This window comes from Mixophyes fleayi, chromosome 5, assembly GCF_038048845.1.
Source record: "Mixophyes fleayi isolate aMixFle1 chromosome 5, aMixFle1.hap1, whole genome shotgun sequence".
NCBI lineage: Eukaryota > Metazoa > Chordata > Amphibia > Anura > Limnodynastidae > Mixophyes > Mixophyes fleayi.
Genome location: NC_134406.1, coordinates 141,177 through 159,070, shown reverse-complemented (window position 1 = coordinate 159,070; position 17,894 = coordinate 141,177). Strand labels below are relative to the sequence as shown.

At 49.8% G+C, this 17,894-nt stretch overlaps 1 protein-coding gene across 3 annotated transcripts in view; it reads right to left on the bottom strand.

The window, feature by feature from the left end:
* Window positions 1-17,894, bottom strand: part of ADCK5 (aarF domain containing kinase 5) — a 39,616-nt gene that overhangs the window by 18,298 nt on the left and 3,424 nt on the right. Inside the window, exons 2-6 of one of the 3 annotated variants that reach the window (XM_075211480.1) lie at window positions 10,273-10,364; window positions 8,622-8,768; window positions 1,585-1,660; window positions 741-941; window positions 70-210 (exon numbers count right to left, since the gene is read on the bottom strand). In XM_075211480.1, coding sequence (XP_075067581.1) covers window positions 70-210; window positions 741-941; window positions 1,585-1,660; window positions 8,622-8,768; window positions 10,273-10,364 — 657 coding nt within the window. Of the gene's footprint in view, window positions 1-69; window positions 211-740; window positions 942-1,584; window positions 1,661-8,621; window positions 8,769-10,272; window positions 10,365-17,894 lie in introns of those variants that run through there. The other 2 variants (XM_075211481.1, XM_075211482.1) reach the window with 2 other exon arrangements.

Sequence of the window (17,894 nt, the reverse complement as noted above, 5' to 3'; positions counted from 1 at the left end):
ATTGCCCCGGAGACCAGGGGGCCCACACACAACAAGGTCAGAGACCACACACAGATTAGGACATCTTACCTTCACAGCCACCTCAGTCCCATCGTGTAAGACAGCTTGGTGCACCTGGGCTAAACTGGCAGCCGCTATTGGCTGATGGTCAAATCTCAAAAACAGAAGCTCTGCGGGTTTTCCAAAATCTTCCAACAGTATTTCATTCACCTGTAACAAAGCAACACACACACTTATCACAACCCAGAGTCAGCGCAACCCCTCGCCCGTACAACCCAGAGTCAGCGCAACCCCTCGCCCGTGACAACCCAGAGCAAGCGCAACCCCCCCACCCGTGACAACCCAGAGTCAGCGCAACCCCCCGCCCGTGACAACCCAGAGTCAGCGCAACCCCCCCGCCCGTGACAACCCAGAGCAAGCGCAACCCCCCCCCCCCCCCCGTGACAACCCAGAGTCAGCGCAACCCCCCCGCCCGTGACAACCCAGAGTCAGCGCAGACCACCCACCCGTGACAACCCAGAGCAAGCGCAACCCCCCCCCCCCCGTGACAACCCAGAGTCAGCGCAACCCCCCCGCCCGTGACAACCCAGAGTCAGCGCAACCCCCCCACCCGTGACAACCCAGAGTCAGCGCAACCCCCCCGCCCGTGACAACCCAGAGTCAGCGCAACCCCCCCGCCCCCCCCGTGACAACCCAGGGCCACCACAGCCCCTCACACCTGTGACAACCCACGTCCTTACCTCATTGTTCCTCCTTGGAAGCGCCTGGTCCTCCAGCACACGCAGAGTTTTTATATATTCTGGGGGCAGCAGGTGGTTGAAGGTGCACAGTCCTTGCCCAAGTTTAATGTAAAGACCCCCATTCAGCAAAGCACCATCCACCAGTCTGTCTGCCGTCCGCTGGTGACACTGCGACATGACAGCCTGATGCAGAGGACTGTTCTACCACAGGACGGAGGGAGAGACAACCATGAGATCCTCAACGGGATTCACTTACATCTTCATCAACGTCAACATGCGAGAAACATAAAATAGGACATGATAGATTTACAAGTTCTATGTCTACATTTATCTACGTATTCCTCTTTTCTGCCATAAGTGAATAGGGGCCACCCGCTGTGTCTTACAGCATGGACGGGCCAGCTGCCACCCGCTCTGTCTTACAGCATGGACGGGCCAGCTGCCACCCGCTGTGTCTTACGGCATGGACGGGCCAGCTGCCACCCACTGTGTCTTACAGCATGGACGGGCCAGCTGCCACCCGCTGTGTCTTACAGAAAGTGCTGCTCAGAATAGAGGAGTTGTTTATGCGCCCACTGACTGGAGAATGTGGGGTACAATATTTGGGGGGGCTCAGTCGTGACAGATCACTATAGGGATGAATGACATGAAATAATAATAATGATAATGGGCAGTAATAGTGATTTGATGATCACATTGATTATTTGATTCACTGGTCTATGTGTAGAACAGACAGTGGTACAAACCTTTCACGTTCAACAAGACTGAGGTGATAAACATGACACAAGCCCATTGATACATACAGAAAAGGGGGCTTGATTAACCTGCCCGATGCTGCACTCACCTCATCCGCTTTACGGAGAGTCACGTGTCGCGTCCACCAGTAGTCTATGGAGATCTGTGAGGCGATCGTCAGAGATCTGGGCGACAAACAGGACGTGAGAGGTTGGTGACTGGGGCTTTAAATTACTTAATGTTCAAAGGGAATCTTATCATTATATTCTTTCCATAAATAGTCCATCTCAGTGCAATATACTGGGCAATCAGAGGACAACAGTATACAGACTCCGCCACTAAACTAGAGCAAAGCTAAGTTTCAATTATCAAAACCAGAAACTGGGGGGTTTATATCAAGAACTGAGTGCAGGAAACAACCCCAACACCCATTATGTTACTTGTGTGGGAACAGAACGAATGAGGACAGGAGTGAGAAGATAATAAATACACCCCGGGTGGCCTAACACTGTGCTTACATTACAACAGGAATAGACAATGCGGCTCATCGCCAAGTTATTTACAGTAAAGTAACACGTTACTGGGAGAAAACCAGCGGGAAGTTGTGGGACACTCGCATGGCGATGTTATTAACTGTGTGACCACCAGTCGTCTGCCTGCCAGCACCATACAATACCCAAGAAGTATGAAACACTTGTCTTTACCAGGATGCAAACAACAATCTCTTTGCTGCAGAAAGATGGGAGCCGCACATATCGTATGCAAGATTCACAACGCTTCCCTACAATAAAGGCACAGAGTGTGGAAACCCAACGAGCCAAGCAAATCCTCATCATCACCATTTATTTATATAGCGCCACTTATTCCGCAGCGCTGTACAGAGAACTCACTGACATCAGTCCCTGCCCCATTGGAGCTTACAGTCTAAATTCCCTATCACACACACACACAGACACACAGACACACAGACACACAGACACACAGACACGGGTCAATTTGTTACCAGCCAATTAACCTACTAGTATGTTTTTGGAGTGTGGGAGGAAACCGGAGCACCCGGAGGAAACCCACGCAAACACGGGGAGACCATACAAACTCCTCACAAATAAGGCCATGGTCGGGAATTGAACTCATGACCCCAGTGCTGTAAGGCAGAAGTGCTAACCACTAAGCCACCGTGCTGCCCCATCAGTGACACAAGGCAGGGTGGATCCTGCAATACTAAAAAGCCCCCTTACTGGACAAACAGAGAAAACCAGAAGCCAGCTGCTCGGACAGAGGGATGTGGAGACATAATCAAGCTCAGATTCCAACAGGAGCTGGTCCTAAGACGGATATGACTGAAACAATATCAGGATGCCAGGCCCTTGGTGCTTCTTAAAGAGACAAAGTCCAGACCCTGCAATAACTTAAACAGAGAGCTTTGTCCAGGACTAGTGCAGTGACTGACATGAGATGACGGCCATCAGTGTCTACCAGGAAGGACTGACCACCATGTGGTAGATCTGTCTACTGGAGGATGACTTGTCTCCCTATAGAAAGTGTCTGCTGGGATCACAGCAAAGTGCTGAGGAAGACAAGAGAATCTGAGCAGTATGACACCAGATCGCAGTGAAGAGAGCTGCTCAAGAAAGATGACGATAGGTGAGAAATCCCAGTAACACCGAACCCAAAGGAGAGATGTGTGGAATCATGAGAACGGAAGAGTCTGCAATGTTGGTATTATACTTTCAGCAGAGTCTGCAACTGAATGGTTAGTCAAGTTTTGGATTTTTGTCCTTTCTTGCTCGAGTATCAAATAGTACATTCAGAAAGTCAATCCTCTTAGACAGGGCAAGAACATTTTTCCGGGCACTGATGAATCACCAAAAGGATTTTTAGAGAAACATTTTGCAGATTATTAATTCTAAGGTTGTGTTGTTGAGACCATCACGTCTGGAGATCTGTCCCCTGGGGTGGTGCCAACTAGGAGAGAATACTCAACTGGAGAACATTAAACGTTCCCTTCATCCCAGTGGATACAAATGAAAGCTCCAGATGTCAGTAAGTTTTCTGTACAGCACTGGAGAATTAGTGGCACTATATAAATAGCTGATAATGATGGAATGATTCTCTAACGTTTTACATACTTATCATGCTAAACAGATGCAGACCTAGGGGTAAATGTATCAAGCTGCGAGTTTGCAACTCCAGCGATTTTCTCGGGAGAGTTGAAACTCGCAGATGTATGAAGCTGAGTTTTCATACAAAATCGCCAGAGTTCTGCTTCTGTCAAAATCGCTGTTTGCAAAGTCGCCAGAGATCAAACTCACCACTGTTTGCCACTGCAGCTATACAATGTCTCCAATGTATGAAGCTGCGAGTTAGCAAACTCAGGAGAGTTTGCTTCTAAACACGCCAGATACAACACATCACTGTTACACTGCCCTGGCAGTGTAAAAAAGTTAAAGAATAGATAAAAGTTAAAAAAAAAAAAAAAAAAAAGCGTGGGGTCCCCCCGCTATTTATGCTTAATCCTAGTGCTGCCTGATTAGTGCTGGTCCCGTGAAAATCAGGGAAAAATTTTGCGTGGGGTCCCCCCGATTTTCACTTTACCAGCACTAGGCAAACCAGCCAGGGTTGGCGGCACTATAGCAGGGGGACGCTATAACCAACCCTAGACTGTTCAGCGCTGGGCTGGATTCCCTAGGGAGTGGGGTCCGCTGAAAAAAACGAGTGGGCCCCCCCTAGAAAGAACTAGCCCAGTGCTGATAGCACTAGGGCTCTTCCTACTACCCCTGGGCTGTGGGTAGTAGGGTAATACGGCGGTAAAGGGTGTAAAAAAAAAACGAACTGACACCAATTTTGTTTGTGGAACTACAAGTCCCAGTTAGCCAGGTTGCCCTCAAAACTGTGGGCATGCTGTTGCTTGTATAACTACAAGCACCAGCATACCCACGGCAGCCAGGGCATGTTGGCACTTGGAGAACCACAAGTGCCAACATGCCCTGACATCCCTGGCTTGCTGGGCCCTGTAGTTCCACAAAGAAAAAAGTTTACAAAACCACAAGTCCCTCATAAAAACCACATATATTTATTTAAAAAAAATAAAAAAAAACACAATGAAGACACTACCCACCCTCTTTTTTACCACATCTATTTATTAAAATAATAAAAACCCAAATACTTACCAATGCTGTCTTTTTACCAACGTCCTGGCTTGCCCCAGTCCCTTAATATTTATACCTCCATCTTGACAGCTTGCCCCAGTCCCAGCCATTTTATACCTCCATAAACGATTGTTGAAAAACTGGAACACTTTGCCCAGAAGGGGCCCATATTTGTAAGTTCCCGAATCTTTGTGCTTGATTGAAGAAAAATAAAAAAAGTCTTCAGACGCCGCAAACACCTCCTACCTAGTAGGAGGTCCGTATCGCAATGATCTTACGTTGTTTGAGTAAGTTCAAAGTACTGTATTATGGGATTTTCCCACGCTAGTGGGCAAATCACCTATTACTGCATTTAGCGCTTACGCAAATAACATAGTGCATTGCGCATGCGCTACGCTACTTGCGTAAGCTGTAATACAGTAAATACTTTTTTACTTTTATCTAATCGTTAACTTTTTAGCAGGGCCATTGTAACAGTGATGTGTTGACAACTCACTGTTACAACACAGGCGAGTTTGCCAAACACAGGAGAGTTAGCTAAACTCGGGAGTGTTTACATCGCTCAAAATCGCCAGAGATGACCAGCGATTTTGAACATGAGTGTCAAAATCGCAGCTTGATACATTCCCATTTTTTTTAAAAAAAATCGCTGGTAAACACCCGCGATTTAAACACGCTGGCAAACTCGCACTTTGATACATTTACCCCCTGGAGTCCATACATGAAATCCTAAAACATTTCTGTGAAGTCAGAAATCATGAAAGATCCACTCATAACTCTTCCTAGACTGCCACAGGGAGGAACTGGGAACAAACGACAATGACTCCAGAAAACTGTGTAGGATATCCAGCTGCAGAGTCACAACCCTAAGAGTTTGGGAATATTAGGAGCAAGTTCTCTCCTTTAGTTCGTCTGACTGTAATGGAGTTGTGTAGATAAAAGGAGGAATTTTTGTACTTACCGTTAAATCCACTTTAGAAAATGGATTTAATGGCAAGTACAGAAATCCTCTTTTCTCCTGCATCCTATCTGGGGAAAGTTACAAAACTGCCCCTAGGACATTGGATCCCAACCTCTCTCAGGTCGAGGCACCCTTAGGGTCTCCATAATTTTTTCAAGGCTCCTCTAAGCCAAAATAATTACCAAAGTAGTTCCCCGCCATGAAAGGGTTATTTTTACCAACGCACAAGGTGATCACGTACTCAGTCTGTATTATCGCTCATCAATATAGCTATATCATATCTGGGGTGGTGCACCCAATACATGCAAAACTAATATGAATTATAATAAAAAGTGCAAAAATAAGGAAACATGTTTTATAGGAGTGCCCTTCTTTTTGCACTTATTATTATTATTCATAGTCCCCCACCTTGCTTACCCCCGGCCTTGGCCACAGCACCCCTTTGAGATCGCCACGGCACCCCATGGAGCCTACTGCCCTGGGGGATGATACACTCAGACATAGCTGAACGCAAAACTCGCCGTCCAAAGCCACCATCTGAACTCTAAAAAAAACCAACAAACTGGTAAAATCTGGTAAAAGTGTGGACAGAGGACCAGGTGGCTGCCTGACACAGCTGCTCACACCCAGGAAGGACTAACTGATTTAGTGGAGTGAGATAAAACACTTCCAGGAACCAGCAGGATTCAGAGTAAACCTACAGAATACTGGACATGGTCCATCTGGCTATAGTTGGTGTAGATGCCGGCCAACCTTGCTGGTGCACATCATAGAATCTTCTTTTCTTCTGCTGCCTATCTGGAGGGAATCATCAGTCTTTCAGAACTCTGGAGGTTCTATCCTGGTAAATCATAAGAGCTCTAACCACATCCATATGGACCAGCTGGTCATGGTCACAGAAAGAACCATACCCTAGTAAGGGATTGACTATTCCCTGATTAAGGTGAACCCTGGATACCACTTTAGGCTGAGATACAGGATTTGTGTGTACAAGACCATGTTGTCGTAAACAATCAAGAAAGGCCAACAAAGCAGTTCCCTCATTTCAGAAACCCGTCTAGCTGAAGAAATAGCTAGAAGAAATGTCAGTTTCCAAGTCAAGAACTATAAATCTGTTCATAACTTCAAAAACTAAACCTCACACGCGCGAATCCAAGACTTCTCCCGCGCTGCCCCCCTCCACTGGAACAAGCTCCCTCCCTCCATCAGAACATCCCCTACTCTGTCCAGTTTCAAACGGGCTCTAAAAACCCACCTCTTTCTCAAAGCCTTCCAGTCTCCCACTTAACTTCCAACCTTTTCTGCCTCCCTCCCCTCTTCCCCCTCCCCTGAATCTGCCTCCGTTCCCCCTTCTCTCCCTCTCACCCCGTGTCTCTCTGTCTGTCTACCCCTCCCCTTAGATTGTACGCTCCCTTGAGCAGGGCCATCTCTCCTCCTGTTTCCTGCACCTTTTACTCTGCTCTCTAGCTACCTTTCCCCCCACCCCTCTGGGGGTCTCCCCGTCATCCGCGCCCTTCCTCTTGGGCTCCGGCGCCTGCCGGTCTTCCCTCCCCCCTCTCTCTAGCTGTGCTCTGAGCTTACTGAGTTACTGTGCTTATTGTTTACTGTATTTTGCCGTCCCACCTTGTACTGTACTTGTTTGTCCCTGTACGGCGCCACGGACACTGAGTGGCGCCTCATAAATAAAAATTAATAATAATAATAATAATAATAATAATAATAATAATAAACCAAAAGAACCAAATTAAGATCCCACGGTGCTGTAAGTGGAACACAGGGAAGCTGAATACACAACACCCATTGTTAGAGTCTGGGCCTCCGGGATCCGAGACAATTTCATCTGGAAATACACTGACAAGGTTGACACCTGAACTATAAGCTCCAGTCCACCATTCAGTCCATCCTGAAGAAAAGAAATAAGCCACAAAAGCCAAAAGGAAGAAGTGTGAAACTCCTTGATTTCTCACCAAACTGCATAAGTCTTCCAAAATCTATGATAGATTAGTGCAGACACCGACTTAAGAGAGCACTCTCCCAGGAGAATGGTGTGTGCCTGCTCAGGAAATCTGCCTCCCAATTCTCCACTCCTGGAACCTACACAGATTGGTGGCAGAAAGCGCTCTGCCCTTGAAACGACTCTCTTCACAGGGGATCTCTTTGTTACTCCCTGATGATTTATCACCGCTGTGGCATTATCCGACTGAATCCAGACCAGCTTACCCTGCAGAGCCAATTGCTCTCCCGTCAGAGCGTGCTGTACCACCACTGAGCTCCAGAACGCTGATTTCATCTTTGGATTAAAGACCCTACAAGTGAAGATGTAACATCAGTGCCCCCATTCCTGAAGACTGGCGTCCATTTATAACCAAGCTCTGATCGAAAATGATAAATGGGCGACTTGGCCTTGATAAGCAGATCGCCTGGGTAACAGGGCTGACATCACCGGAAAATCATGGCGCTGGAGAATATAATGGCTGCCATCACTGCCACGAGCTTTGTGAATACCGAGGAGCATTGGGGTTGAGAGGAGCTTCAGTACACTTTACAAAGTACCAACTCCCGCACCCACACACTACTCCAAGGTAGCGGAGTCCCAGAGAGGGTGCTGGAGAAACTTATTTTACATAAATTACAAAAAATGCACATAATATAAAGGGTTATAATGAGTTTATTTGACCTTTGAAGATGATTGGGTGCTTGTGACGTAGAGAAGTGTATGAACACACAGAGCACAACACTACCTATGTGAAACATAAATATATATATAACAATCACTACAGAAGCGAGTCATCCCTAATAGGATCATTTGTATCTTTAGTCTCACACTGCTGATTCCCAACCAGTGTAACCACAACAGGTCAGATCTGTTCCAACCGTTCATCGTTACAGAGGAGATGTCCGAGAAGTGGTGACTGGTTAGTGGACACACAGGAACAAAACTCATTTACCGTTATAGGAGATAACAATAAGAATAAGAGATCTTGTGAATGGTGAGGTACGCGAGTCATCTGGGGAACAATCACATAAGGTCCTCACCTGCAGAACCGGAGAACACCCTGCACGGAGATTCTGATCTTCCTCCTCTTAGGTCCCTCTGAGCTGTAATACACCAGGCCCCCAAGAGCGGGGGCCCCAACCAGAGAACCCAAACACACAATACGGAACCACCGGCGTGGGGGCGACCTGGGGAAAAGAGAAGGATATAATAACCAGACACAATATGCAGCTATAGTACTAGTATTATTATTAATATGAAGCTTGTATAGTGGGCAGACCTGTACAATACTGGACTGTACAGTACCTGGATATAACAAGGTTACAGGTCAGTAAACTCGTAGTGTCCTGTACAATACAGGGTTAGGGTCATCATCAGATTGCCAGCTTTCAGCACATTGATCATATAATCTTCTGGCTACAGCAACAGTCAATTTCAACATTGACTAACTGGGAGCAGCACAGATAGCAGACTTCCCCAGCAATGATACTCAGTTGTACATTGCAATTAAGTTTCTACTAATGTGTACTATAAATGTCAGGTTCATGTCAATACTAAGATACAAAACTAAGTCATTAAAACAAAAATGTGGGTAATATATGCTTAATGAGGTAGTAGAATAAGCTGCGAATTGTGTTTGACATAAAGTTTGAAGAGAGGGGAGGAACCACAACTACCAAGTACCCTGTGCTACCCCCGATCTGTGTCCGTGGTCTGTTTGTTATATATGGGGGACTTAGGAACACCAGGAGTTATGTTATCATTGTAATGAGGCCAATTACTAACATAAATAGTGACCGGGGATTATATAAACTACACCCCAAAAATAGAGGACCCCACAAGCCTTGTGTCTACAGCTGCCGTACTCAGAGGTCACCGGTAACACCACGGACAGTAACTCTCCAGCACAGCAACAACGGGGTTAAAGAAGATAAACTCTGATAATGGACATTTGGTACTAAAATAACTGCTGTAATCCCTGACCTGCTGCTCCTCATCTGTCCTCCAAAGATCAGAGAGAGAGATAGTCATCAGTAGACATGAATCTCCGACTCCTCATCCATGTTACAGAATGAATGGGGCACACGGAGCGGTCTGTGTTTCCTCACATGTATGGTATGTACAGGGTTATGCTCCCACTTGTGTCCATGACAGGTACTTACACTGGATCTATTACAGTCAGCAAACCAGTGTTCTGTCACTATGGAAACCACTTTGTATTTACTATACTATGATCAGCTACAAATTGCCACATCTCATCTAACAAAATAGCAAACAATCCATGTTAACTCCGGCAGAGGGCGAGGATGACCCACGTTAACGCTGGCAGAGGGCGAGGATGACCCACGTTAACGCTGGCAGAGGGCGAGGATGACCCACGTTAACGCTGGCAGAGGGCGAGGATGACCCACGTTAACGCTGGCAGAGGGCGAGGATGACCCACGTTAACGCTGGCAGAGGGCGAGGATGACCACGTTAACGCTGGCAGAGGGCGAGGATGACCCACGTTAACGCTGGCAGAGGGCGCCCCGTACATCAGAGTGTGCGCATGGTTAGACTTTAGCAGTACATTATACACATATAATAGTAATGAGAGGAGCTATATAGACGCATCATGAAGTAATAAGAGTAATAATGGTATTCCCCTCCCTATGTCTTTCAATGAGCATTAGAACCGTCCATGACTCTTACCCCGAAGTCAGGGAGCTGAACCTTCTCGTAGATAACAGAAGTTCTGGGCGACATTGGGTCAGCTGGGAGTTGTAGTACCGATATAAAAGAAACTAAAGGAGAAAAAAGACTTAATGGAACATTACTCTATGATGACAAATATCTCCAGACCGCACTCTCTCTGCCCTGCACTATACTCCCATATCCCTCTCTCCCTCTCCCCTGCACTATACTCCCATATCCCTCTCTCCCTCTCCCCTGCACTATACTCCCATATCCCTCGCTCTCTCTCTCTCTCCCCCAGCACTATACTCCCATGTCTATCTCTCTCTCTCTCTCCCCAGCACTATACTCCCATGTCTCTCTCTCCCCAGCACTATACTCTCATGTCCTTCTCTCCCTCTCCCCTGCACTATACTCCCATGTCCCTCTCTCTCTCCTGAACTATACTCCCATGTCCCTCTCTCTCTCCTGCACTATACTCCCATGTCTCTCTTTCTCCCCAGCACTATACTCTCATGTCCTTCTCTCCCTCTCCCCTGCACTATACTCCCATGTCCCTCTCTCTCTCCTGAACTATACTCCCATGTCCCTCTCTCTCTCCTGCACTATACTCCCATATCCCTCGCTCTCTCTCTCTCTCCCCCCAGCACTATACTCCCATGTCTATCTCTCTCTCTCTCTCCCCAGCACTATACTCTCATGTCCTTCTCTCCCTCTCCCTGCACTATACTCCCATGTCCCCTCTCTCTCTCCTGAACTATACTCCCATGTCCCTCTCTCTCTCCTGCACTATACTCCCATGTCTCTCTTTCTCCCCTGCACTATACTCCCATGTCTCTCTCTCTCTCCCCTGCACTATACTCCCATGTCTCTCTCTCTCTCCCCCCAGCACTATACTCCCATGTCTCTCTCCCCCCCCAGCACTATACTCCCATGTCTCTCTCTCCCCCAGCACTATACTCCCATGTCTCTCTCTCCCCCCAGCACTATACTCCCATGTGTATCTCTCCCCCCAGCACTATACTCCCATGTGTATCTCTCTCCCCAGCACTATACTCCCATGTCCCTCTCTCTCTCTCCCCCAGCACTATACTCCCATGTCTCTCTCTCTCCCCAGCACTATACTCCCATGTCTCTCTCTCTCCCCAGCACTATACTCCCATGTCTCTCTCTCTCCCCAGCACTATACTCCCATGTCTCTCTCTCTCCCCCAGCACTATACTCCCATGTCTCTCTCTCTCCCCCCAGCACTATACTCCCATGTCTCTCTCTCTCCCCCCAGCACTATACTCCCATGTCTATCTCTCCCCCCAGCACTATACTCCCATGTCTCTCTCTCCCCCCCCAGCACTATACTCCCATGTCTCTCTCTCTCCCCCCAGCACTATACTCCCATGTCTCTCTCTCTCCCCCCAGCACTATACTCCCATGTCTCTCTCTCCCCCCAGCACTATACTCCCATGTCTCTCTCTCTCCCCCCAGCACTATACTCCCATGTCTCTCTCTCTCCCCAGCACTATACTCCCATGTCTCTCTCTCTCCCCAGCACTATACTCCCATGTCTCTCTCTCTCCCCCCAGCACTATACTCCCATGTCTCTCTCTCTCCCCCCAGCACTATACTCCCATGTCTCTCTCTCTCCCCCCAGCACTATACTCCCATGTCTATCTCTCCCCCAGCACTATACTCCCATGTCTCTCTCTCCCCCCCCAGCACTATACTCCCATGTCTCTCTCTCTCCCCCCAGCACTATACTCCCATGTCTCTCTCTCTCCCCCCAGCACTATACTCCCATGTCTCTCTCTCCCCCCAGCACTATACTCCCATGTCTCTCTCTCTCCCCCCAGCACTATATTCCCATGTCTCTCTCTCTCCCCCCAGCACTATACTCCCATGTCTCTCTCTCCCCCCAGCACTATACTCCCATGTCTCTCTCTCTCCCCCCAGCACTATACTCCCATGTCTCTCTCTCCCCCCAGCACTATACTCCCATGTCTCTCTCCCCCCAGCACTATACTCCCATGTCTATCTCTCTCCCCAGCACTATACTCCCATGTCTATCTCTCTCCCCCCAGCACTATACTCCCATGTCTCTCTCTCCCCCCAGCACTATACTCCCATGTCTATCTCTCCCCCCAGCACTATACTCCCATGTCTCTCTCTCCCCCCAGCACTATACTCCCATGTCTATCTCTCCCCCCCAGCACTATACTCCATGTCTATCTCTCCCCCCAGCACTATACTCCCATGTCTCTCTCTCTCCCCCCAGCACTATACTCCCATGTCTATCTCTCCCCCCAGCACTATACTCCCATGTCTATCTCTCCCCCCAGCACTATACTCCCATGTCTATCTCTCCCCCCAGCACTATACTCCCATGTCTCTCTCTCCCCCCAGCACTATACTCCCATGTCTATCTCTCCCCCCAGCACTATACTCCCATGTCTCTCTCTCTCCCCCCAGCACTATATTCCCATGTCTATCTCTCCCCCCAGCACTATACTCCCATGTCTATCTCTCACCCCAGCACTATATTCCCATGTCTATCTCTCCCCCCAGCACTATACTCCCATGTCTCTCTCTCCCCCCAGCACTATACTCCCATGTCTCTCTCTCCCCCCAGCACTATACTCCCATGTCTATCTCTCCCCCCAGCACTATACTCCCATGTCTATCTCTCTCCCCCCAGCACTATACTCCCATGTCTCTCTCTCTCCCCCCCAGCACTATATTCCCATGTCTATCTCTCCCCCCAGCACTATACTCCCATGTCTATCTCTCCCCCCAGCACTATACTCCCATGTCTCTCTCTCTCCCCCCAGCACTATACTCCCATGTCTATCTCTCCCCCCCCAGCACTATACTCCCATGTCTATCTCTCTCCCCCCAGCACTATACTCCCATGTCTCTCTCTCCCCCCAGCACTATACTCCCATGTCTATCTCTCCCCCCAGCACTATACTCCCATGTCTATCTCTCCCCCCAGCACTATACTCCCATGTCTCTCTCTCCCCCCAGCACTATACTCCCATGTCTCTCTCTCCCCCCAGCACTATACTCCCATGTCTATCTCTCCCCCCAGCACTATACTCCCATGTCTCTCTCTCTCCCCCCAGCACTATACTCCCATGTCTCTCTCTCCCCCCAGCACTATACTCCCATGTCTCTCTCTCCCCCCAGCACTATACTCCCATGTCTATCTCTCCCCCCAGCACTATACTCCCATGTCTATCTCTCCCCCCAGCACTATACTCCCATGTCTATCTCTCCCCCCAGCACTATACTCCCATGTCTCTCTCTCCCCCCAGCACTATACTCCCATGTCTCTCTCTCCCCCCAGCACTATACTCCCATGTCTATCTCTCCCCCCAGCACTATACTCCCATGTCTATCTCTCTCCCCCCAGCACTATACTCCCATGTCTCTCTCTCCCCCCAGCACTATACTCCCATGTCTCTCTCTCCCCCCAGCACTATACTCCCATGTCTATCTCTCCCCCCAGCACTATACTCCCATGTCTCTCTCTCTCCCCCCAGCACTATACTCCCATGTCTCTCTCTCTCCCCAGCACTATACTCCCATGTCTCTCTCTCCCCCAGCACTATACTCCCATGTCTATCTCTCCCCCCAGCACTATACTCCCATGTCTCTCTCTCTCCCCAGCACTATACTCCCATGTCTCTCTCTCTCCCCCCAGCACTATACTCCCATGTCTATCTCTCTCCCCCCAGCACTATACTCCCATGTCTCTCTCTCTCCCCCCAGCACTATACTCCCATGTCTATCTCTCTCCCCCCAGCACTATACTCCCATGTCTCTCTCTCTCCCCAGCACTATACTCCCATGTCTCTCTCTCCCCCCAGCACTATACTCCCATGTCTATCTCTCCCCCCAGCACTATACTCCCATGTCTATCTCTCCCCAGCACTATACTCCCATGTCTATCTCTCTCCCCCCAGCACTATACTCCCATGTCTCTCTCTCTCCCCAGCACTATACTCCCATGTCTATCTCTCCCCCCAGCACTATACTCCCATGTCTATCTCTCCCCCCAGCACTATACTCCCATGTCTCTCTCTCTCCCCAGCACTATACTCCCATGTCTCTCTCTCCCCCAGCACTATACTCCCATGTGTATCTCTCTCCCCCAGCACTATACTCCCATGTCTCCCTCTCTCCCCAGCACTATACTCCCATGTCTCTCTCTCCCCCCAGCACTATACTCCCATGTGTATCTCTCCCCCCAGCACTATACTCCCATGTCTATCTCTCCCCCCAGCACTATACTCCCATGTCTCTCTCTCTCCCCAGCACTATACTCCCATGTCTCTCTCTCCCCCCAGCACTATACTCCCATGTGTATCTCTCTCCCCCCAGCACTATACTCCCATGTCTCCCTCTCTCCCCAGCACTATACTCCCATGTCTCTCTCTCCCCCCAGCACTATACTCCCATGTCTATCTCTCCCCCCAGCACTATACTCCCATGTCTCTCTCTCTCCCCAGCACTATACTCCCATGTCTCTCTCTCCCCCCAGCACTATACTCCCATGTGTATCTCTCTCCCCCCAGCACTATACTCCCATGTCTCTCTCTCTCCCCAGCACTATACTCCCATGTCTCTCTCTCCCCCCAGCACTATACTCCCATGTGTATCTCTCTCCCCCCAGCACTATACTCCCATGTCTCTCTCTCCCCCAGCACTATACTCCCATGTCTCTCTCTCTCCCCCCAGCACTATACTCCCATGTCTATCTCTCTCCCCCCAGCACTATACTCCCATGTCTCTCTCTCTCCCCAGCACTATACTCCCATGTCTCTCTCTCTCCCCCCAGCACTATACTCCCATGTCTATCTCTCTCCCCCCAGCACTATACTCCCATGTCTATCTCTCTCCCCCCCAGCACTATACTCCCATGTCTATCTCTCCCCCCAGCACTATACTCCCATGTCTCTCTCTCCCCCCCAGCACTATACTCCCATGTCTATCTCTCTCCCCAGCACTATACTCCCATGTCTATCTCTCTCCCCCAGCACTATACTCCCATGTCTATCTCTCCCCAGCACTATACTCCCATGTCTATCTCTCCCCCCCCAGCACTATACTCCCATGTCTATCTCTCTCCCCCCAGCACTATACTCCCATGTCTATCTCTCCCCCCAGCACTATACTCCCATGTCTCTCTCTCCCCCCAGCACTATACTCCCATGTCTATCTCTCTCCCCAGCACTATACTCCCATGTCTATCTCTCTCCCCCCAGCACTATACTCCCATGTCTATCTCTCCCCAGCACTATACTCCCATGTCTATCTCTCTCCCCCCAGCACTATACTCCCATGTCTATCTCCCCCCAGCACTATACTCCCATGTCTCTCTCTCCCCAGCACTATACTCCCATGTCTATCTCTCCCCAGCACTATACTCCCATGTCTATCTCTCCCCCCAGCACTATACTCCCATGTCTCTCTCTCCCCCCAGCACTATACTCCCATGTCTCTCTCTCCCCCCAGCACTATACTCCCATGTCTATCTCTCTCCCCCCAGCACTATACTCCCATGTCTATCTCTCCCCCCAGCACTATACTCCCATGTCTATCTCTCCCCCCAGCACTATACTCCCATGTCTATCTCTCTCCCCCCAGCACTATACTCCCATGTCTCTCTCTCCCCCCAGCACTATACTCCCATGTCTATCTCTCTCCCCCCAGCACTATACTCCCATGTCTATCTCTCCCCCCAGCACTATACTCCCATGTCTATCTCTCTCCCCCCAGCACTATACTCCCATGTCTCTCTCTCCCCCCAGCACTATACTCCCATGTCTATCTCTCTCCCCCCCAGCACTATACTCCCATGTCTCTCTCTCCCCCCAGCACTATACTCCCATGTCTATCTCTCCCCCAGCACTATACTCCCATGTCTATCTCTCCCCCCAGCACTATACTCCCATGTCTATCTCTCTCCCCCCAGCACTATACTCCCATGTCTCTCTCTCCCCCCAGCACTATACTCCCATGTCTATCTCTCTCCCCCCAGCACTATACTCCCATGTCTATCTCTCCCCCCAGCACTATACTCCCATGTCTATCTCTCTCCCCCCAGCACTATACTCCCATGTCTCTCTCTCCCCCCAGCACTATACTCCCATGTCTATCTCTCCCCCCAGCACTATACTCCCATGTCTCTCTCTCCCCCCAGCACTATACTCCCATGTCTATCTCTCTCCCCCCAGCACTATACTCCCATGTCTCTCTCTCTCCCCCCAGCACTATACTCCCATGTCTATCTCTCTCCCCCCAGCACTATACTCCCATGTCTCTCTCTCTCCCCCCAGCACTATACTCCCATGTCTCTCTCTCCCCCCAGCACTATACTCCCATGTCTCTCTCCCCCCCAGCACTATACTCCCATGTCTATCTCTCCCCCCAGCACTATACTCCCATGTCTCTCTCACCCCAGCACTATACTCCCATGTCTATCTCTCCCCCCAGCACTATACTCCCATGTCTATCTCTCCCCCCAGCACTATACTCCCATGTCTCTCTCTCCCCCCAGCACTATACTCCCATGTCTCTCTCTCTCCCCCCAGCACTATACTCCCATGTCTCTCTCTCTCCCCCCAGCACTATACTCCCATGTCTATCTCTCTCCCCCCAGCACTATACTCCCATGTCTCTCTCTCTCCCCAGCACTATACTCCCATGTCTCTCTCTCCCCCCAGCACTATACTCCCATGTCTATCTCTCCCCCCAGCACTATACTCCCATGTCTATCTCTCTCCCCCCAGCACTATACTCCCATGTCTCTCTCTCTCCCCAGCACTATACTCCCATGTCTATCTCTCCCCCCAGCACTATACTCCCATGTCTATCTCTCCCCCAGCACTATACTCCCATGTCTCTCTCTCTCCCCAGCACTATACTCCCATGTCTCTCTCTCCCCCCAGCACTATACTCCCATGTGTATCTCTCTCCCCCCAGCACTATACTCCCATGTCTCCCTCTCTCCCCAGCACTATACTCCCATGTCTCTCTCTCCCCCCAGCACTATACTCCCATGTGTATCTCTCCCCCAGCACTATACTCCATGTCTATCTCTCCCCCCAGCACTATACTCCCATGTCTCTCTCTCTCCCCAGCACTATACTCCCATGTCTCTCTCTCCCCCCAGCACTATACTCCCATGTGTATCTCTCTCCCCCCAGCACTATACTCCCATGTCTCCCTCTCTCCCCAGCACTATACTCCCATGTCTCTCTCTCCCCCCAGCACTATACTCCCATGTCTATCTCTCCCCCCAGCACTATACTCCCATGTCTCTCTCTCTCCCCAGCACTATACTCCCATGTCTCTCTCTCCCCCCAGCACTATACTCCCATGTGTATCTCTCTCCCCCCAGCACTATACTCCCATGTCTCTCTCTCCCCCCAGCACTATACTCCCATGTCTCTCTCTCTCCCCCCAGCACTATACTCCCATGTCTATCTCTCTCCCCCCAGCACTATACTCCCATGTCTCTCTCTCCCCCCAGCACTATACTCCCATGTCTCTCTCTCCCCCCAGCACTATACTCCCATGTCTATCTCTCTCCCCCCAGCACTATACTCCCATGTCTATCTCTCCCCCCAGCACTATACTCC